Below are 22,571 nucleotides of genomic sequence, written 5' to 3' on the forward strand. Positions count from 1 at the left end.
TTAGGGCCCTCCCCCCAACTTATGATTTTATAGCCAATAGGTGATGAGGTTTATTTGCATATTTCCAGTCACATAAGTAGCCGTGGAGTGGAAACAGTGTCAGACTCGATTCCTTCTCCTCCGAGGAAACCTGCCACTTCTAGCTGCCCTGCCCTCCCTTTTAAAGGGCGACTTGCTGGGCGCCGGACCGCGGCTCCAGCCTACTCCTGCCTCGGGCTCCGAGGTCCATCAATCTGTCCGCGCTTCTTCCCGTGACCTGTAGCTCCTACAGAGAGGGACGCGCTTCGAGATGGGGAGCAAAGCGCTGCTCCTGGTGGCTCTGGGCGTGTGCCTCCAGAGTCTGACTGCCTCCCGCGGAGGGCTGGCCGCCGCCGACAGTAAGTTTTGCGTGCACACTCCGCTCCTCCTGTAAACTCGGCTCAGTGGCCACTTCCACGCATGGTGAGGATTCGAACGAGAAAGTCTGAAGCGGGTGCAGATGCGCTCCGGAGACTCTTCCAGCCCGAGTGCGGCTCCGGAAAGTCATCGGGGCGGGATCCGCTGAGAGAGGGGAGGGAATTGTCCCTCCGATCTCGCTGGGGCAGCTCCTAGTTCCCGCTCTCTCGCTCTCTCCGGGTTCCCGCGCTGTCCCCTCCGCTCTGGCGGAGGCCGTTCCCTGGCGCCCGGGCTCGGCCGGGAAGGGACGGGGGGAGTGTGAGGGGCGGGACGAGGGAGGCGGGAGGAAGGGCCCAGATGGCGGTGACCGACTGGAATGAAAGGCACGCAGGCCAAGGTGACCCTGGCGTGGCAGCAGCTGCGGCTCGGGCCCCGCCTGTGGGAGCGCGGGCAGAAAGTGGCCCCTTCTCCGGGAGAAGCAGGAATCGGGCGGGAGGAAGGGTTGCCCGCATCCTAGAGGCACAGGATACCCTCACCCTCCGCGTGCAGATGGGAGTGGGGGACGCGCGACGCGTGGAGCGGAGGTCTGGGGACGCGGCATCCTGCACGCGTTCCGGCGCCGGAAGTTCCCCACCTTCCACTCTTGCACGCTCCGCTCTTCTTAGCGCGCAGAAAATCTAGCGAAGGGGTGACCCTCTTGAAAACGTGGCCGCTGATCTAGGGGTTGCACGGTTTGCACTTGGCTATCCATACCGTCCTGTGAGCCGAGTCCCGTTCGGGGCATCGCCGGGAGGCTGCGGCTGAACTCGTCATCGCCGGGGAGTCGGGGGCGTTGGAAGCCAGATGCAAATTTCTTTAATCGCGGTGTGAGGTGCGGGGCAGGCAGACAGGTGGAGGGGGATGGTGGTGGGAGAACCAGCCCCCTGTCCGAGACCTGCCCACAATAGAGACAGCCTGCTTAACTTGAGCCTTGGTTCAGCTAATATACAACGGCAACTTTATAAAAAGGCAACTGAAACAAGTCATGAAAGGAGGCAGCATTTTCTTTTCTCTTTCCTTCGTGGAATTGCAGCGAGGGCGGTGTCGCTTGGATGCGCCTTCAGGCGGCAAGTTCGCAGTGGTTCAAATTATAGTCGAGTTTGTCCGTGACTTTTACTGTAGCTGAAAGTTTACCGCAGTACCGAGTTGTGGGAAAGAACATTTTTGTTAGGTTAAAAAAAATGTGGATTCCATGAAAGCTGAATTGGATAATAAAGACGAGTATCTTTTCTGTCAGATCGGTTTCTGTCAGGGCTTCAATTAGAAAGTCTTAAACTTCTTATGTGGAGGCATGTTCCCCTTGGATAGTATTTAACGCTGTCCAAGAAGATGGTAGGAACAAACTCCAGATTCTTATTTTTAAAAGTGCACTATAGTGTAGTAAAACACGCACAAATATGTGCCAACCACAGTTTAAGTTTTTGCTAGGCTCCCTTAGAGGTTCAGGACCTTAAATTCCTGGGCTAGTCAGTGTCACCTTTCCGAGTTTGGCTTCCTCAACTCTAAAATGAAGAGTTTGGACCAGACTCAGAGTTCTCATAGGCCCCTCTAAGTCTTACTTTTTGATTTAAATGGACACTTACGTGATTCATGAATTAAATTGGATTTTAACAAACACATGCTTTTCCCGACTGTAAATGTATTAAAGGAGGAATCATTTTTTAAGTAGACTTGAAATTAATCCCTTGTCTTTCCCTCCTACGCTCACTCCACACAACCCCTCTTTATAGTGTGCATCTCCCGTCACAGCAACTTTCGGCTTCTTTTCTCCTCCAAATAAGTTTATTTAAGATGTAAGAATTTCATAGCCGAAAGCTACAGGTGTAAGGGCCCCTCCTGTGGGCTCTGACTTTACTTATTCTCAGTTCATTGTAAGAAGAATATGAGGATAGGAGGCAATGCCCTCAGGTTCCTTGTTCTTGGAGCCACCACAATCTCTGTGTGGCCTTATCAGGAAACTGGAAGAACTAGGAGATGGAATGTATGGGTCAGTACTCAGTAGTTGCGGTTCTATTTGACTGGACTTAGTGAATTTCCAGACTAACATCTGAATTAAACATGATGGATTATGACAGCAAAATAGCAGATACTACTTGCAATGGAGCAGAGCTCGGTGAGGGAGTGATTGATAGACAGCTGTATTGGAAGAGTTACGTGGAAAACTTTCACTTTCTTTCAGGCAGTGTATTTTTAGCTCAGTCCTCCTTTCTTGCTTTATTCTGGGAGGAAAAATTGGGCTATACAGTTTACTGCTTCTATTTTTACAAACATTTTTTTTCCCCTACAAAAATGAAGAGCAAATCTGCTTGTTAGGTAAGTCAGGAACATTGTCTGCATTGGAATACCTGAAAAGACCAATCGGTTCGTCAGATAACAATACTGATTTTTTTCCCCCTCCCCAAACTGTTTTGTTTTCATCTATTCGACTTGTTTCTTGGCATTCTACAGAAGCTGTTTGAGTCAATAACTGTGCCCATCCATCTCAGAGAGGATGTGAGTTAGGATAGAGTCCTTTAGGAGTTGTGTGTGTGTGTGTGTGTGTGTGAGAGAGAGAGAGAGAGAGAGAGAGAGAGAGAGAGAGAGAGAATAGAAACTTCAAAGAGAATTGCATTACAATTGAGCTCTTATACCTCATGTCTTATAAATGTCAATCTTATACATCTGATAACTGAGCTGCCTTAAGAGTGTCTTTTCTGGGATGCTTTGTGCTCCTTCTTTTCGAGCATCAATAATATACCCCCTATAAATTTATCCTTAAAGTGCTTTTGACTTCTCAGCCTAATTTCATTCTTGTGAGTTATTATCCATGTTAAGATAAATTCCTTGTCTTTATGTACACACTTAGAGTTTTAGCTACCTATTTAGAAATAAAGATTACATAGTCAAAAAATGCATTAACTAGTAATTTGCCTGGTACCCCAAAATCTCCCCTTAGTGCTTAATAAAGGCATATTAGGTGGGGTCAGGTTGGCGTGGTGGTGCTGAATTCAGGATGGAGGCCCTTAGGAAGGAATACACCTTAGGTAACCCCCTACTTCTTCTTTCTTTTTTTTTTTTTTTACTATGCTAAGATGGCTTTAATTTTTAAGGGGACCTGGGAAGAGGTCCTTATCCCCTGAAAAGAATAAATGCAGAGTCACTAATATCATTTCCATGTGTGGAAACAATAATTTCCTTAGTAACAGCAAAGTCAAATCAGTTCATTTGCTAGGCAGGAGCAATCCTAGAGTATATTGGGACAACTTAACATACCGACTCACAGTCAGGATCCATCTATCTCCCTATCTCTATGCAGCCTACATCAGTTGCTTGAGGGCTGTAGAGGTTTGTAAAGCACATTTGTCTTTAGGATGCTGAGACATCCTTGAGGGGTTACAAACACCTGTAGTGTGAAAATTCCTATCAGAACACCAGAGGGAAGGAAAGACTGTCGTTTATGATTTCATATATTGAACTGACATAGAATTGAAAATCACATACTATATAGAGTAGGTACTGTTTTCCTGTCAAAGGCTTCATTAGGCTTTCTATAACTTAAAATGAAAAATAACTTCCTTGGAAAGTGAAATAAAAGTCTCCAAATACAAATTTGCTTGAGAATGTATGAATTTCCCATTATTTTTCTTTACAAGCTATGTACCCAACATTAAATGTTGATTGCAGGAAACTGGAGCTCTCAATGAGCCGTATAGATAATCTAATACAGGATCTATGGATTGAAGAGAGAGAGAGAGAGAGAGAGAGAGAGAGAGAGAGAGAAAGAGAGAGAATGTTCAAAGCTAGCCTTTATAATTACAAATAATATTCTTAGTAATTTCAAAACCGTCAGCACCACCAGGGCCACCATATTGTATAATTCTAGGGAAAAATAGACTAAAAGTGAGTGGAGTTGTGCAAAGCAAGAGTCTTCGTATCCGTTTGGCAAGTAGGTGGTGGGTGAGATCTGTCTGCCAGGTTGCTCAGATTATTCCTGCTTTAAAAAGACTGCTAATCGAACATGTTAAAATAAGACCATTCGCAAGGAGGCATGAGTTATTTGATGTGGAGAGATGTAGGTGAAACTAATTTAGTTTTAAATTTTCTGAAGCATTTTCTAACAAGAAAAGAACTTCTTGGGTATTTAAAGCAGAAGCAGATTAAAAATCTACAATATTTTTTTCCACTATCAGATAAATAATAAGGCCACCAGTGTGCTTTCCAGTTAGGAAGAAAAAGGAAGACCGACATCTTCAAATAGTATGTAAGGCAGAGTGTATTCTTGATGGATAAGTGGACTTCAAGTTCAATTTTACTATATGGAAAAAATGAAAAAAAGCTTTAAATATCAATAGTTTACTACAGTCTCTTATTTGAACAAATTATCTTAAGAATGTTTAAGTGTTAGAGATGTGTGTATGTATGTGTGTGTGATCCACTTGCTGCATATAATAAATCTCTTAGCAAGTAACCACAATATTATTTAAGGAATTTTGAAAAATAATTAAAAAGGAAAATATTGGCCAGTTCTCAGGTAATTATATGATAAGGTTGGTTCAGATGACTGTCTTTCCTTATGTCATTCTTATATTTATTTTCGGCCTCCCTTTTGCAATGTTATTTGAAATAACAGGTTTTCAACCTTTGAGCTATGAAAAGTGAGTACATTTAGATAAAAAATTAGACGTATTTCTAAGCAACTTCAGTTACTTATCTTCTGAAAATTTTAAATAATGAAATCTAAAATCTACAAGTTATTACCTTCTAATAATGAATAGATAGGTTTTTTTGACTTTTTTTTACTTGACAAAAAGTTCAATCATTTTCCTTAATATAACTTCCCTTTGACTGTGCTTGCTTTGTACAACAGTCCGATTTCATCTGCAATACAGTTTTAGTGTTCACTCTGATATGATATGTACTGTCTACAAATACCTTGTGAAAATTTATCATCATTTAGATTTAGTGTCTGGAGAGAGATAAACTAAAGTTCTCTTTCGCCTCTTACTCATTTTGGGATTAACTATGAAGAACCAAAGTGAATTTTTCCCCAAACCAGCTTTGCAGTAGTTTTTTAAGTTCTGACTGTGTGTGGAAGACTGTGAAGATGTAAGTGGGAAAAGAACTATTTGGGGAAAGAGTTAACTATGGCACAGATATAGCACAGGTATTTCTGAACAATTCACTAAGTGATTTTTTTTTTTGAACATTTTGAACGGATGTGTCTTGCCATGGGGGTAGGAACCATTCCATACAAAAGCTTCTTCATGCCACTAGCTTTTCTTATTGCTAATATTTTTAAAAATTGTGCTGGTGAAAAGGAGACAGTCTTTCCTCAAATAAGACTTATTGTATCATATTAATCATATTATGGGAAAACATTCCTTTGATGTAATCCAGGATTTAAAAAGGGTGAAGTGATGTAGGAAATACGTGGAACTATATCATGTGATCACCATAAGAATGAGCTTTGAATTGGAACCGAGAGACCTGGGTTCTGGTCCCTACTCTCTCTCCCACTATTAGCAGCATGACCTTGATCAAGTCGTATCTTGAGATAAGATTGAATTAACTAAGGAATTTCAAATAAGAGTTACACATAGACACACACATACACATACACACACATACTGACTGAAGGAGAGGATGGAAGGAGAGATCAATATTGCTTAACTCAGAGTTATTTTAAGGCTGTCTCTGTCAACTTTGGTTACCCCTGGAGGATCAATCATTCTCTTGCAATCCACATTCATTTTTTTTTAATTTTAGAAATAAAAATAGTATTGGTGGTGGCTACTTATGAACCTGAAACATAACATTGCAGCAAATAAAAAAAAACACCAAAAAAAAAAAACCCAACCCTCCAGCTAACTTCCTATTCAATTTTTCCTTCTCAGAAATTATGGGAGGAAATGATTTTATGGACATTGAAAGTAAATTTGCTCTAAGGACGCCTGAAGACACAGCTGAGGACACTTGCCACCTCATTCCTGGAGTGACAGAATCTGTGGCTAACTGCCACTTCAACCACAGCAGCAAAACATTTGTGGTGATCCATGGCTGGACGGTAAGAAATGCTCTTTAGGAAGGAGTGGATTGGGGTGGACCCGGCATCCTGCCCAGCTTGCCCTCCATGTTGGGAACCCAGTGATGGGTCTCCACATCCCATACTTATGCTAACTTTCTGATGGCTTTGCTTTAAAATGGAGTGAAGGCAATTCTAGCTCGGGCTGAAATTGTGGAACCTAAAATCCCAGGTTCATGAGTACTTCCTCCAGACAGTGCCGACTTTCAGACCTCGTTTTACCACAGTCCCTAGTTAGTGCCCTCGAACCAGCTATGCCTATGACGTGGAAAACCAGGCTTTGCTCACCTACAGAGCAGAATGTAGATTATCATTCTGGGAAACTGGTGGAAACCTGACACGATGTAGATTCATCCAGCACGTCACCAAATGTCCTTTTGTAAGGAAGACAACCTGTGAGGGTAAGGAGAGGGCTGGAGTGGAGTGAGGAGGTGTTGGTTCCAGTCCTGGCTTTGCCATCCTCCAGTTCTGTGATAGGGATCAAGCCACTTCTCAGCCCTGGGCCTCAGTTTACTGATCTGTAAAACAAAGAGGTCAGACTAGCCGTCCCTCCTCTTCCAACAGTCTCTAATTGTAAACTTCAGGGAAATTTTCTAGAGATGAAAGAGGGCTAGACAGGTAACTGTCATGAAGATGATTAGAAAAGATGCAACGGTTGTTAATTTTATTTTAAAGTATATGAATAAAATAGTTCTCTCTAAATATGCCAGATGGTCACTCTACGTGATGCAATTCCTACTTAACCGCTATAGTTGTGTTTTAATATTTTAAATTTCTAGAGAGCAGATTTTATTATTTATTAAAAAGGACATATATAAAATGGATGGTTAAAGAGATATTACCTTTCCATTATGTCAGAGCTTGTGAATATGGTAATAGACACTAATTCCTAAAGAGATGAATTAGCTAATGGTTGATTTACTTCTAGTCCTGTTACTGACCATAAAGGAAAATTATGATAACTTTTATGGAGATGAAGGCAACGTCAACAGAATTTACATGCATGTTTGTTTTAATAGAATACATCTATTTACTCATGTTAATATAGCAAATTACATGTTTTATGATAAAGCACAAATTCCTAACATAAATCTTTTCTATATTTTAAGAGATTTAAATAGGAAAAATTAATCTTTAGTGGTTTCAGAGGCATTTTGGTTGTACCTAGAACTTGGCTTTTAATACTTTTCAAAAAAGTTTAAGCTTAATCAACACTTCTATGACGGGAATAAATTGAATACCTCAGTCTTATCCCTGAGAGAATTTTGTACTTGAGGGATTTGTTTTTAGAAACATGTTTCTTTCTCACACTAAGATGATACAACTAAGCCAGTATCACTAGATGATGCTCTTCCTTTCACTGGTCCTACTGTGCACTAAGCCCACTTATATTCTTCACATTGTGGTCCTGCCGTGTGGAGTGCCTGGGCTCAGAGGCTTGGCCGCTGGCCGGGGGACTGAGTTTCACTGCACAGAACTGGTTGGTCTGTTCAATAACTAATCCGGGATGCTGGATAACTGACCTCAGCTTATCTCAGTGAACGCCCTGGCTGATTCAGTTGGTCTGTGTGGTGCAGGTGGCAAAGAGGGCTTCACTTCAGCGACATGTCTGAGAATCAAAGATTTTAAGAATGGGTACTGATTTCAGGAATCTCAGAAGAAAAATCTAGAAAATAATATCTTTTCAGAGTTAAAGAAGGTGGGTACTTGAACTCCCCACCCCTTTGGGCTACTTACAGCATTAGGTTTTCTGTTAGGCAGTTAATACAACTATCAGTCACAGTAGGAGTAAGTTGGGTTCCTTGCTTTTGACAGGTTGCCTAACTCGGAGACACTGCTAGTGCAGAAAAACTCCTACTAGGGCCTTAGAGCAAACAAGATTGTCTTGCCTTATCTGAGGTAAACTGAGTGGCACAAGGGACAAACTTCTGCAGCTTTGTCATGAGCAACCCAAAAGAACGCTTAGTGTGCAGTGTGCATAGGACATCTCACAGAAGACAGTGTAGACACAGCTGTGCTGGAGCTGTGCCACCTGCTTGGGTTTCACAGACCCATGCTTTCAGCACGGGGTTGTCATTGTGATGTAGGAGGTCCTCACCCCTGACTGAAAGGAGGAGGGCTTAACATTGCTTTCTGAAGAAATCACCCTCTCTTGAGAGGCAGCTGCACAGAGTGGCTAGACCCCAACCTCGAATACAAGAGAAGGAGGGCAGGACCAATTTCTCAGGGTCTCGTGCGAGGTGGGCGTTCCACCGGTTCCCTCAAAGGCCCAGGCTGCACCCAGACGTGAAGCAGCCTCACTGTGACATGTTGAAAGAAGATTTAATTGAGTTCCCAATGGGCTAACATCACGTTTGTACCTTTTCTTTTTTGTTTTCTCTTCATGCTTGAAATAGCCGTAGAGCTGGCATCTTATCACTGCAAGTAGATTGGGAACCAGAATGGTCACACAAATAAATTTATGAGGTGGAGGGTAACTCTGAGATCACCGGAGTCTGGCCCCTGTGTTCTGTAGGTGGTGGGTAAGGTTAAAGTGGTGTCTGCGTTCCCAGAAGTAGTTAGTGGAAGAGCTGGGACTGGATCCAAGATCTCCTGATTCTCAGGCCTGCTTGTTCCTACCACAAAGCATAGCAACGTGGTGAGAAACTGCGGTTTGTTAGTGTCAGGGGTGAAGGGCGAGCTCATATTTTGATAGTTTTCATCTAGAAAATAGACAAAACAAAATGGAAGCATAAATCTGAAAGAACCCACCACATAAGCTCAGAGTTCCAAATGAAGTCCCTTGGTAAGGAAATTCAAGACTCCTACTTTCTTTTTTCAATTGAAAGAATATAGGTTTTATAGATCTCTCCTGAAAAAGTGCCTTAAACTTGGGTTTCAGGATCTTCGTTGTTGACTACATAGTTGACTGAACTTCTCTGTGGCTTTGATATGATCTGCTCTCAGCTTATATCAGCGGTGGGTAGACTTGGGGATTCAAATCAGTGTCCAAACTCAAGGCAGGATGGTGTGGAATTCTGTAATCTGCAGTTTTCTAATGTATTTCCATTGTTTTAAAGTGTACATCTTTGCACAGGTGTCCAATTTCTCCTCTCTGAAAACATAAATTAAAATTCTACATAAGGCAGCCGGTTGACTCAGTGGTTGGAGTGCAGTGCTCATAACACCAAGGTCGCCGGTTTGATTCCTACATGGGCCAGTGAGCTGTGTCCTCCCCAACTAGATTGAAAACAATGACTTGACTTGGAGCTGAGCTGTGCCCCCCACAACTAGATTGAAAACAACGACTTGACGTGGAGCTAATAGGTCCTGGAAAAACACACTGTCTCCCAATATTCCCTAATAAAAATTAAAAAAATAACTTAAAAAAATTCTACATGAATAGAGTTAATTTGAGGATCCCCAGTTCTTTTGACTTTGAATTTTGGGGCCTTTATTAATAAGAAGCAAACAATTACCATTGGTAGTCTGCTTATCTCAAACAGGACCAATATAATAATTTAGGAAATGTGACTATTAAACCTCATTAATTTCTGCTCTGATAATGAAGAATTTGAGAGAACTGTGAAAAAGTCTGAGCCAAAGCTGATCATTTTCTAAGAGACTGATAAAGCAAACTTACCTTCTGTTAGGAAAGATAAGTATGTTTAAAATTATTTTTTTTCATTAGTACATCAAATGTTGTATCAAAGTGACTCTTTAAAGAAAAACGTGCTTTTACATCCTCCAAAATAATTCTGTTGGGAAACACTTATTAGTCTAATTGAAAGTATTGAAACTGAATTTCTTTTAAAGTAGTTTGTAGCTCTGTTGCAAAATTTTAACTTGTTCAGATTGATCTTTCCTTTTAATACTATAAAATATTGATGTTTTACTGAATTCATAAAATGTGCTTTTAAAATTGAAAGTGTGGTAAACCGCAGCCCTCCATCCCTGAGCTCAGCACATCCGGTCTTCTGCCATACTCAGATTGCCTCAGGAAGGGTAGGCACAAGTCTCTAAACAGTCTGCTGTGTGGTTTGATTTTCCTGTCTGAGCCTAGGGGCTTCCTTGTGGGCTTTTTTTTGTTGTTTGTTTTTTGTTTTTTGCATTTAATGTCGGTGTATTGGGCTGATGTATCTGTGACAAGTTGTGGGTGGGTATTTTAAGAAAGCTTGTATCATCCTCTTCAGGTGACAGGAATGTATGAAAGTTGGGTGCCAAAACTTGTGGCTGCCTTGTACAAGAGGGAACCTGACTCCAACGTCATTGTGGTGGATTGGCTGTCGCGAGCTCAGCAGCACTATCCAGTGTCTGCTGGCTACACCAAGCTGGTGGGAAAAGATGTGGCCACGTTTATCAACTGGATGGAGGTGAGACTGGGGGACGAAGCCTTATGGGTCCGAAACAGATCTCTTGGCCAGAGGTGGACAAATGGCTGGTCTTTGTTCCTTTTCCCTTAGATACACATATTTTCTGGGTCCATTCAAATCTGCAGAATGAGCGTGGGCACTATTTTTTTTTTTATCCAAAAGCTGTGTTATGCTAAGAATGATCAAACCAAAAAGCCAAGGCATAGTCCTATCCTGCCCTGTCCTTTGATATTTTCATAGTGAATAGACCTGCTGAGACTAGGAACTCAGTGGGCAGAACACAGAAAAGCTTGTTATTTCAGGGCAGAGGAAAGGCGTCATGTTCAGGCCCATCTTTCTCTACCAGTTGGCTGGTACACAGAATTTTATCCTGGCTTTGTCCCCTTAGGATACCAATCTTTATGATGAAAATATTAATAGTTTTTATTTCTTAGTGTGGATTAAGGATCCAGATTTCTATTGAGGGTTAGGGGAGTGATGGAGTCGAGCTAGGAAGAAAATGGCAGGGAATATCTATCTGTAGGATGTGAGGTGGCTGAGCGTTGGGAGTTCTGACAGCTGCTACTGTGTTTCCCTGAAAATAACATTGGGTCTTATATTAAGTTGTGCTCCAAAAAACGCATTAGGGCTTATGTTCAGGGGATGTCATCCTGAAAAATCATGCTAGGGCTTATTTTCCGGTTAGGTCTTGTTTTTGGGGAAACATGGTAGTTTTACCTACAGCACTCTCTGAGGCCATCCTCTGAAAATTGCCTTTGAAAAGTTTCTTGGGGTTGCAAGGAAGCTAATACTCTGACATGGCCAAATTATTTAAACTAGATACTTGGAGGTACACAATAAGCTATGTTTATTGGACTGACCATTAAATGATAAAAGTTCTTTTCTTGACTCTTTTGCTAACCAGGAGAGTGAACTTGGCAAATCAGATCACCTCTCTGGGCCTCAGGCTTCGCATTTGTTGAATATGGAGGCTGAACCGTATGAGTCTGTGGTCCCTTCCTCCTGTAATATTTTCTGATTTTCAGTCATTGTTTGGCTAACCTTAAAGAATAAATTGATATAGGGTAGTTAGAGTAGGGAATAATACATTAAAGTTAAATATGTGTGTGTGTGTGTGTGTGTATCTATATGTATACATATGTCTGTATCTATACGTATATCACTCTATATAAATATACACATACATATATTTTCAGATGTATGCAAATTCAGATTTCCATACATTTCAATTTCAGATATGTTTAAAAACTTTGTAATTAAGAGAAAAATCTCAACACTAGAGTATATGTTTTTCTTCTCTGTAACGCAAAATTAAAATAAGTAGTATTTAGTATTGTCTATATTTTGAAAATAATATTTGTATTCATTTTATTTTGCTTAGCTTTGATCTTTTGCAAAGAACTGTAAGAACCCCTTTTTCCTTTTTCTCTTCCAAAGGAGGAATTTAACTACCCTCTGGACAATGTCCACCTCTTGGGCTACAGCCTTGGAGCCCACGCTGCTGGCGTTGCAGGAAGTCTGACCAACAAGAAGGTCAACAGAATTACTGGTAAGAAAGCACTGCCACTTGTCTTATCACAAGGGCTGAGATGCCTGTCATTCTGAAAAAGAATGAGAATGTTTGTCAAATATCCATGTGTGTGTGTATGTGTGTATTTGTGTTCTTCTGGGTTTGCCCAGCCACTTGATTATTTCATGGGAGGGCTCTTTATCTGGAGTGAGATAGAATATGGGCCCTTGCTCTCTTGGGCCGATCATCTACTGGCAAGAGAAGAGAAATAGAGCAGAGTTAAGCACAGAGAGCCCAGTGGTGTCCCTCTCCTGTCTGCCCCGGGCTTTGGGAGTGTGTTGCACGTATGTCACTCTTCCAATCAGTACTGGGAAAAATGAAAAAGGACCAACACCATTTGGAAAAAGGAAGACATTCATTTCGGCCAGTGGTAGTAGATGGTTTATCATGTGTAGGGAGAAAGGAAGAACCTACCACTGTTTAAAGGCCTCTCACCGGTTCAGAAATAACTTATGAAAGGAAATCAAGTCACCCTGAGTGAAAATTGCTATTTAATGGCTAGTTTAAGAGACTCAAATTACATTTTAGAAAGAGCTTAAGTCTGTTTGGTGACTCTCAGTAATTTAAAGAGCCAATCATTATTGATAAGAATCTGTGTGGCTGTCACTTATACTGCAATGATGAGCAAGAGAATGCTAAGCTGGTAGTGATGGAGACTAAAACTAATATGAATTTTAAAGTCTCTGGTCCTTCCCCCCTCATTAAGGCCTAGATCCAGCTGGACCTAACTTTGAATATGCAGAAGCTCCTAGTCGCCTTTCTCCTGATGATGCGGATTTTGTAGACGTCTTGCACACATTCACCAGAGGGTCACCTGGCCGAAGTATTGGAATCCAGAAACCAGTAGGGCATGTTGACATCTATCCTAATGGAGGCACTTTTCAGCCGGGATGCAACATTGGGGAAGCTATTCGCGTGATTGCAGAGAAAGGCCTTGGAGGTAAGTATGATTTAGAAGTTAATTAAACGTAAGTTGTGTTCTTAACTCTTAGTGACCCAATGTCCTACCATTCTCCACAAGTATGTAGTTTTAATATAGACATTTAGCCAAGATATGTTTCTGAAGAAGTCTGTCGTATTCAGCATGACCACCTTAGAGGTTAGTATTTCCTGTGGTCAGTCAGACATTTTACCTTTTATGTCTTATGATTTAGACTATACTGAGTACTGCACTTGGCAGTGACAAAAGACAAGCAAGGTGAGACACAGACAAGAAAACTCCATTGCTTTTGATAATGGAAGCATCAAATGTTATCTGGACACATGTTTTTATACTTTGAATACAGTTGCAAAGCCAATAGAGCTATTTTGAATTTTACTGAAAGCAAAGGACGTATTCATTAGTCCACATTTCTTTTATCGGCCTTTTAAAGAGATGCACAAATCAGAAACACATCACCATTTTCTAACAATAACTATTCCAAAAATTTAAGAAGAAAATATAATTTAACATAGCTTAACATTTACTTTAATAATCATGCTAGCTTGTATTAGATTTATTATTTGCTTTAATGGAACTTTGCATACTTTGTGGACAATGGGACATACCTGTAGATAATATGCTCAAGACTTTTGCACATGTTATAAAACTTACAGTATAATGTTATAATACTATTTTCAATAATTATAAAAGTTTATGATAAGAGATACACTCTTATGACAATGGTGATTTCTATGATTCATTTAATATAAAAATTCTTAGTAGTGACAAAACGCTTGAATTATACATAGTATCTATAAGATACTTTTCGTTTAATAATTATGCTCTTTATGATGTTGTTTCTATAAGCATCTGGAAGTATTTTATGCTTTCAATATAAGAGAAGGATGTGATAAACTGGGGGAAATCAACTTCTATCTTATATGTCTCTTATTATAACTTCCTAAATACACTCACAAATATAAAGCCAAAGTCCCCTATAGATTTGCAACTTGTACATTCTTGGAGGTAGGTGAGAAGCTGCTGCCAAGAGTACCTCCTTAAATAGGACATACAATCAAGGACTAGATCCTGAGGTCATTTTATTCTAACACCTATTCTAAGGGTTTAGAGGTCTAAACTCTTTTAGACCTGCAAAATGAGACACGCATTGTGGGTTTTCACAGAGTTGAAATTTTCTTTGTGTCTCTTTCCCCCCAGATGTGGACCAGCTCGTGAAGTGCTCCCATGAGCGCTCCATTCATCTCTTCATTGACTCCCTGTTGAATGAAGAAAATCCCAGTAAAGCCTACCGGTGCGGTTCAAAGGAAGCCTTTGAGAAAGGGCTCTGCCTGAGTTGCAGAAAGAACCGTTGCAACAACTTGGGCTATGAGATCAATAAGGTCAGAGCCAAAAGAAGCAGCAAAATGTACCTGAAGACCCGTTCTCAGATGCCCTATAAAGGTAAGCTGGAGACTACTGTAAACAGGAAAATCAGTGTGACCCAATGTTTTATCGTGTTCATTACATCACATGTACTGATTCTGTCTATTGCAATAGAGATAATGAAATGTTACTGAATCATGAGCACTTATTTATGTTTGTTGGTAAGAGGGGTTGCACGGATCCACTTTACCGCAGCTCCAAATTCCTGTCGCCAGAAATGCCCAGTACACAACCTGCACTAACTACCCAGTGCAGCTGCCCTGCTGGCCACCGTCCTCTGTAATTGTGACCACTGGCACGGGCCAGCCATTAACACCAGGCTCAGAGCTAATTTGAAACAATCCATCCAGAGTCAGCAAACTATGGCCTACGGGCCACATCCAGCCCAACACCTGCTTTTGTAAATAAAGTTTTATTAGAATAAAGTCACATGCATTCCTTTCTGTACTGACTAAGGCTGCTTTCCTGCCACCACAGCAGAGTTGAGGAGCTGGGACAGGGACTGTACGTATGGCCCACAAAGCCTTAAATATTTACTATCTGACCCTTTACAGAAAAAGTTTGCCAACCCCTAAAGTTTGCTTTAAGTGAAGGCAAGAACCACCTGTATTTTAAAATACAACTTTTCCTGGAAGGGTAGACTATACCAAACCTCCTAAGATATTTCCATTTTGTCATGAGTTTGTTCACAGTTGAATTTCAAATGTGGCAGCTTGTTTAGAGCAAGACCTGCAGGAGACAGGAGGGGAGATAATCAGATAAACCTGGCGAGAGGTGCGAGTCTGAGGGAAGGGATGATATTGAAGAAGAGTTCCCCAAGGAAAATGCATCTGACAGAGGCACCCATTTGTAAGGTGATTTGTGAAACTCTGTAGAGGTGCATTTGGTGGCCCAGAGATTTGGAGCACCTGTAATTCGAGGAAACCTTTTAAGCAATGGGGAAATCCTTAGTTTCCCTGATTCTTCAGATTGCAGAAGTGAGTGTGAGGTATAGAGGAGAATGTAATCTTCTGAAGATGCGGACAGGTCTCGTTCAGCTCCAGGCGTTCTGTGCACTGCACCAGTGTCTCCGGGGCACTTCTGCTCTGGTCTGTGGTGATGCCTGCAAGAGTTCCATTTAGCCCCGAACTCTATTTCTCTTCTCCCTTTAGTAACCGTGTCTTAAGTCTGCTGCCTTTCCTAGCCCCTTATCTTCTCCCCCATCCCATCTACTCAGAGTTGTTGTTTCTTTGTAGAGATGGGAGAGCAGGGAGGAGATGTTTAAGTTCAAGTACCTGATTCCAGAAGCTGTCCCTAATACAGAAGTTTAGGAACTGTCAGTCTTTCCGGCCTCACTGATGATTCAATGAAACACGTTTTATTGTGAGCCTGCTATACACCTACTCTGTGCTAGATGATGGGGGAACAGAGTGTGACCCTGAACCCAGGGTCCTCTGCCCTGAAGAAGCTCACACACAGGATAGGGAGGTCAGACATACCCATGAAACATGAAGAAACGTAGTCACATACAGTGACACAGTAACAAATACCGAATATGCTTGGTACAGATGCTAAGGGACAAGATGGCCAAGGAAGGGGCGGAATTAATAGACAAAGCATCATGGGTTTTTTGGCCTCTTGATTTGATCTCCCTAGTACCTAATCAAAGACGACTATTTTCTAAGGCTGTTTGGCAATGCAGACAGACCCGGATTCTTCCTATCCACTTTAACCACACTTTTCTGAAAGGAAATAGCATTCCAGGTCTGAATTTTCTAGTAGCAAACACTGTACTGACATGAAGAAATCTTTTTAAGCCACCCTCATAGTCGTGTGTGTGAGCACGTCCTGCTTGATCGCTAGTGAGATACCGTCTGTGGTTCTGAATTGCCTGCTTTTGTGGGGCTGTGATGTTTCCATACAAACTGATCAGTTCTTGTTCTGATTTTCTCCCTGTAGTCTTCCATTACCAAGTAAAGATACATTTTGCTGGGGCTGAGAGTGAGATACAGACCAACCAGGCCTTTGAGATCTCACTGTACGGCACGGTGGCGGAGAGTGAAAACATCCCTTTCACCTTGTGAGTAGCCACGGGACATGACCTGCAGCATTTGGGTTTGTGATGGCACTGCGAGCTGCCACCACCATTGGCTTGTGGGACAGAAGAGGAGTAGGACACCTAGAAAAGAAATATGTAATAGAGTTTTTAAAAAAGCTATTTGGCAAAAGATGTTCATGACATTGGGACATAGAATGCCATAAATTAGAAACAAAGTTTAAGTGTCCAGCATTGAGGCCATGGTTAAGGGAATTGTGGTTTAACAAATCAATAAAATCAATCTAGCCTGTAAAAACTGTAGTTATACAAAGCTAGGTAAAAAGTGACAAGAAGTAGAAGGTAAAATCTGAAGTGAACAAAGAAAGAATAGAGAATTGTATGTACACTATGATTGTTACAAAGTACGTATATGTTCACATATCAGGGTCAACTGAAAGGGAATATATGAAAATAATGTCTCTGAAAACTGACTAACTTTTTTCTCTTCAGAATTGTACTAAATAGTTCATATTGTTAGGATAAAAGTTGGAATTGATGAAAGGGTTGGAGATATCTTTTGAAATACACTAAATGCCACGGATAATTTTCTTATTTTGTTGGACATTTTGTGCATTTTTAAAATATTCCCCAAACAATGAAGCTATTTACTTCTCAGGAGGAAGAAAAGTGGGGAACACCCCGATTTCCAGAACTAACCAAGTATGTTGATTTTTGTATTCAGGCCTGAAGTTTCCACAAATAAGACATACTCCTTCCTAATTTACACGGAAGTAGACATTGGAGAACTGCTGATGTTGAAACTCAAATGGAATAGCGACTCGTACTTCAGCTGGTCCGACTGGTGGAGCAGCCCCGGCTTTGTTATTGAGAAGATCAGAGTAAAAGCGGGAGAGACTCAAAAGAAGTAATTACGTTCATTTTTTTCCATTCCCTTCAGACTCACTCTAATGTCATTACTAGAGATAGTATTTCTGGAGCCATCAACGTTCAGGTGAAACCTTAGTAAGCTTTGTCTTTAAAACTGTATCAGCTAGATGATTACACCTATAATTTTTTTGGTGGGGAGGATGTGCTTTTATTATCACACTAAGGAAGTAATAGTGTTTCTGCATTTCCTGGAAAGACAACATACACCCTGTGTCGGACACAGTTAGAGTGAGAACTGAGATTAGAATCTCAGCTTCTCACTTCACACAGTTTCTTGCAGGCACAAAACAGTGATAGAAAGAATCTTGGAGATGTTGCTTTGACATTCAAAGAGTAAAACCAACCCCTTCAAGAAGGATGAGGTTCCAAGAGAATCTGATCCTGTCTTCCGGGTCCCACCCCACATATATCTATAAAATGAAGTGCATAGAGAGGATTTAAAACTTTCATACTAAATATAAAAAAAAAAAAAAAAAAAGAAGAGGTTGTGGTTGGAGAAGCAGAGCATTTGTTTCTCTAGCAGGTCCAGTGGGAGGCTGGTTTGTGAATTCCCTAACGCAGATACTAAGAGGTGGTGACGTGAGTCTTGCATCATCTTTTGGTGAAAGCCTTGCGATTTTAAGGCTGCTTGAGGATGTTTGTATGCCTGTCTACACTGATTAACCAGTTTTATTACTGCACAGTGGGTTAGGCCCTCAAAGAACCCTCTGATTCAGGTGTTCAAAGATCCCACTGACCAGAGTGGCCTGAGTGTAAAGAGTTAATCACTGGGAATATCAAAACAATTAATCAGACTGATCATGTAGGATTTAAACAGCCCTGAGCGAACCAGACATTTTTGAACAGTCCTCTTTATTGTCCCACATGGTGTGTTCACATCCATTTTCTTCTACAGGGTGATCTTCTGTTCCAGGGAGAAAGTGTCTCGTCTGCAGAAAGGAAAAGCATCTGTGGTATTTGTGAAATGCCATGACAAGTCTCTGAACAAAAAGTCTGGCTGGTGAGCATCATGGGGGAAGCCCTGCGGGTACCCCGAGCTTGCCGCTGTGGGGCGCTGCTGCTCGCCGCGCTCTCCAGCCCAGACCCGCAGGCCTGCACTGATTCTCGTGGTCAGAACCTTCTGGGGACTTGCTTAGCCCTTCCGTATACACATCAGGCTGGTCCATTTGCTTTGGACAGCACTTTCTCTTTTTTTCTCTCTCTTTCTGTTTTTCCTGCCGTCTCTGACCTTCATCTCAGGTATACTTTTTAGATTTTACTTCACTTCTTGAACGACCACAAATTTCTCCCTTGGGCGTTTTCCTGGACTGTGTCCCTGCGGCCTTTACGACCCTCTGTACAGAGCATAGGGCGGCGCAAGTTAATAGTCATGTGACTATGGTTGCAGCTCCTCCCAGGACGTAACCAGGGGAGCAAAACATGAGCTGCAGCCACGTAGGCCTTCTCGGTTCTCCAAAGGGGCAGCCACAGAGCAGCCGTCTTAAAACCCCAAAGGTGGGGCGCGAATGGAGTTCGAGTACAGGAGAAGGTTCTTTTTTCCATCTCAAAACAACTTCCTGGCTCTTTCCTACCTGACCTTTAAGGCTAATCCACGTGGCAGCTGGCAGCTGAATCTTTCCAGAACGTCAGTAAGAAGGGGAGACTAAGCATGTGACCTCCCCATCCCTTCCTGAGTTCTTGCGCTGCGCCACCTTCATTCCTGCACTGCTTCCCGTGCCAGATACCAAGTGCTAGTGGGAGCCGCTCACAAAGAGGGCAAAGCTTAGATCACGTCCTACAAGCCAGTGACGCAAGGAGCAGTGGGAAAGGCCCGTTACAATGTCATCTGGAAATAGAGAAAGCAATTGCTTTTGGTTTGTCTTCTCCGAATTACATTTATAGACAAAACAACAGAATAAGAAATTGCCTGATCAGAAAAAGTATATTAAAGGCCCTACGTAGAATATCTCTTATTATTTTTAATTTCTGTTTTGTAATGTAATTTATCCATGGATAATCATGGATTGTGGATAGATTAGGAAAAAGGCAAAAAGAAAGTAAAATCACTGTGACTCTTATCACACAGGGACACCCCCAAATTAACGTTTTACTGTACAGGCATACCTCGTTTTATTGTGCTTTGCTTCATCGCACTTCGCAGATATTGAGTTTTACAAATTGACGATTTGTGACCACCTGCATTGAGCAAATCTATTGGAGCCATTTTTCCAACAGGCTCAGATGATGATTAATATTTTTTAGCAATAAAGTATTTATATATTAAGGGTTTTTTTTGTTTGTTTTAGACATAATGGTATCGCACATTTAATAGTCCACCTTTTAGTGTAAACTTTTATATGTCCTGGGAAACCGAAAAATTCGTGTGACTCACTTTAATGCTGTACTGACTTTGTTGCAGTGGTCTGGAACTGAAACTGCATTATCTCTGAGATATGCCTGTACAGGTAGCCCTCGTATAGCACGGCACTTCTGCAACACGGTTTTGCTCTAACACGATTTCGGTCTAACATGGTTCGAGATGGGGAAAACCCTCGTACAACATGGCACCCTAGAACATGATTTCACTCTAACACGGTTTGAGAATTAGAGAAATCCCCGAACAACATGGAACGTAATAAAAGCTTAGTAGTGATGACGAAGAAAACATTATTTAATACATATTAATGTTACACTTTTGGTGGAAATTGCTTTAATAAAGATATTTCTCTTAATTATAAAAATATAATAGTATGCTTTTTAAATTTTTGGAAACTAACCCCCTTTTTTGTACTAGTTCTTTGTTTAGTATAACACGGATTCACATAACACGGCATTTTTTAGAAACTCAACAACCGTGTTATATGGGGGTGACCTGTGTATCCTTTCAGACTTTATGCAGATATAATATTTATATATTTCTACAATTTTTTACAATAATGGAATTATGGCACATATACTTTGGCAAGATGAAGCCATCTGGATTAAAAACATTAATGTAAGACATTCAAGATAAACTTGAAATGGAGAATAGTTACTGGGATTGACCAGGCAGAATAACTGAATTCTTATCTAAGTGGAAACTGTTCTAGTAAGGGTTCATTGCTTTGTTTTTTCTCGTTACAAATTTGAGGCAGTTTCACATGTGCTTTAACTCTTAGAAAGGGACTCCTCTATGAAGATTTATACATGAATTTATGTCACATACAAACATACACAAACACACATGTATGCATGTATTCTCCCCAAACCATACACAACTTTAAAGCTGTATGTGAATGTAAAAACAAAACCCCTCAAACTTAGGAAATACCTCAAGCTGTTTATGAGGTGTTTCTGGCCATATTATTTACATAAATTGCAAGAATTTATCTCAGAAAGTCTAATGATACATTTCTTGTCTGATTATAAGATTACTGAGACAACAGACACTTAGTTTTTTTTTTTTTAATGCACCTGAACTTTACCTAGGAGGTAATTATGAATCAGACTAACGACCTTCTGCAGTTTCTCTCCTCTGTGACTAAATTGACAAGTTTGTGTTTCTCTCATCGTGGAAGTCTCATATCAGGGGTGAAAACAAGAAAAAAACTAAGCATTTCATTTGGCAAGTTTAGAAGGAAGAACTCTACCTGAATTTTGAAACCATTTGGTTCAGTCCTCTCAAATGATACTCCTTCTGGGGACATGGTTAAGTAGATGTTAGACTGTCTTTCATTTCTATGAGCCTGCTTCTTTCTCTGATCCATTATCCACATCTCCCCAGGGTTTATTCTCACAACCTTTGTTCTGAACTTCCAGTTGAATTATTTTCATCCTGAAGGAGTGTGTGGGGAGGGAAGGGAGTTGTAAAACATTAAGCAGATGATAAATCGCTCTTATTCCTCTTTTTTGTTTTTCCCCTCAGAAACTGGGCAAATCTACAGAAAGAAGAAAAGCAAATGAATTCTGTGAAGAATGAAGTAACTTTTACAAAAGCTGCCCCGTGCTTTGGGTAGTTAAAAGTGAATTTTCCTGAGTATTAATCCCAGCTATATCTTTGTTAGTTATTTTAAGAGACAGTCTCAAATACTAAAAAGCGGCTAACTTAATTTGAGGAGTACAGTGGCCAAAGAGCACACCTTCCAACATTAAAAGACAGCAGATATGAAAAGCACTGCATTTTGTCCATTGAGAAAGAAATAAGAATTGTCTGAGCTCATGATAAAACAATAAAGCTTCTTTATGTAGTGAGTTTAGACATAGCCTAAATTGATTGGCACCTCACATTTTAATTGGAATTCTGCATTTCCTGGATGGACACATTCTCAAAGTTTCCTCCAAGTCTGAATATAAAAAATGATTTTTCTTGTGGCATGAGTCTGACCCATTTCCTTATTAGTTAAAACACCTGCCTTTTTGGGAACGGTTTTCCTTTTGCCATTGGATGTAGCCCAAGAGTTAACTAGGAGCTAGTGACTTGGAGAGAACGATGGAGAATGGAGTTGAACTGAATCTGACACACTCCCTTGGTTGGTTGCATCATAACGAAGTTACAAATTAAAGGAGATATAAAATTTAAATCGATTACGTCTTAATAGGCTTTACAATTTATTGCTTAATCTCTTCCTTCCTTTTCTTGCTTTGTCTCAAGGTTATATTTTAACAACGTTCCCTGGGTAGATGTTTAAAACGAGCCTATTATCCTCAGCTGACACATAATTTTAACTACGGAGAAAGAAAAATGATATTATAATTTTATCAGGTTTTCAAAACTGTATTCAGCAATTTGAAGTCATTTAATACCCAATGGTTATTCAATTTTAGGCTCATCTCAGTTATGCTTCCGTCATACTTCAAGCATGTCTCTTTCTTCCCTGGTTTTGATG

At 40.9% G+C, this 22,571-nt stretch overlaps 1 protein-coding gene across 1 annotated transcript; it reads left to right on the forward strand.

Annotated features, from left to right (window-relative positions):
- On the forward strand, positions 1–22,265 carry LPL (lipoprotein lipase). The gene is made up of 10 exons (XM_033134302.1): positions 1–377; positions 6,288–6,457; positions 10,648–10,827; positions 12,265–12,376; positions 13,104–13,337; positions 14,538–14,780; positions 16,701–16,821; positions 17,522–17,704; positions 18,623–18,727; positions 21,611–22,265. Coding segments are annotated over exons 1-10 (1,437 nt in total). The 5' UTR covers positions 1–289; the 3' UTR covers positions 21,612–22,265.
- The last annotated feature ends 306 nt before the right edge of the window (positions 22,266–22,571 follow it).

This window comes from Rhinolophus ferrumequinum, chromosome 18, assembly GCF_004115265.2.
Source record: "Rhinolophus ferrumequinum isolate MPI-CBG mRhiFer1 chromosome 18, mRhiFer1_v1.p, whole genome shotgun sequence".
Lineage (NCBI taxonomy): Eukaryota > Metazoa > Chordata > Mammalia > Chiroptera > Rhinolophidae > Rhinolophus > Rhinolophus ferrumequinum.

Bases quoted from the DNA above. Each gene is read 5' to 3' on its own strand.
- LPL (XM_033134302.1), top strand. From the start codon at position 290: ATGGGGAGCAAAGCGCTGCTCCTGGTGGCTCTGGGCGTGTGCCTCCAG. The intron at 378-6,287 runs GTAAGTTTTGCG...TTTCCTTCTCAG, and splicing joins AGGGCTGGCCGCCGCCGACA to AAATTATGGGAGGAAATGAT. The intron at 14,781-16,700 runs GTAAGCTGGAGA...TTCTCCCTGTAG, and splicing joins TTCTCAGATGCCCTATAAAG to TCTTCCATTACCAAGTAAAG.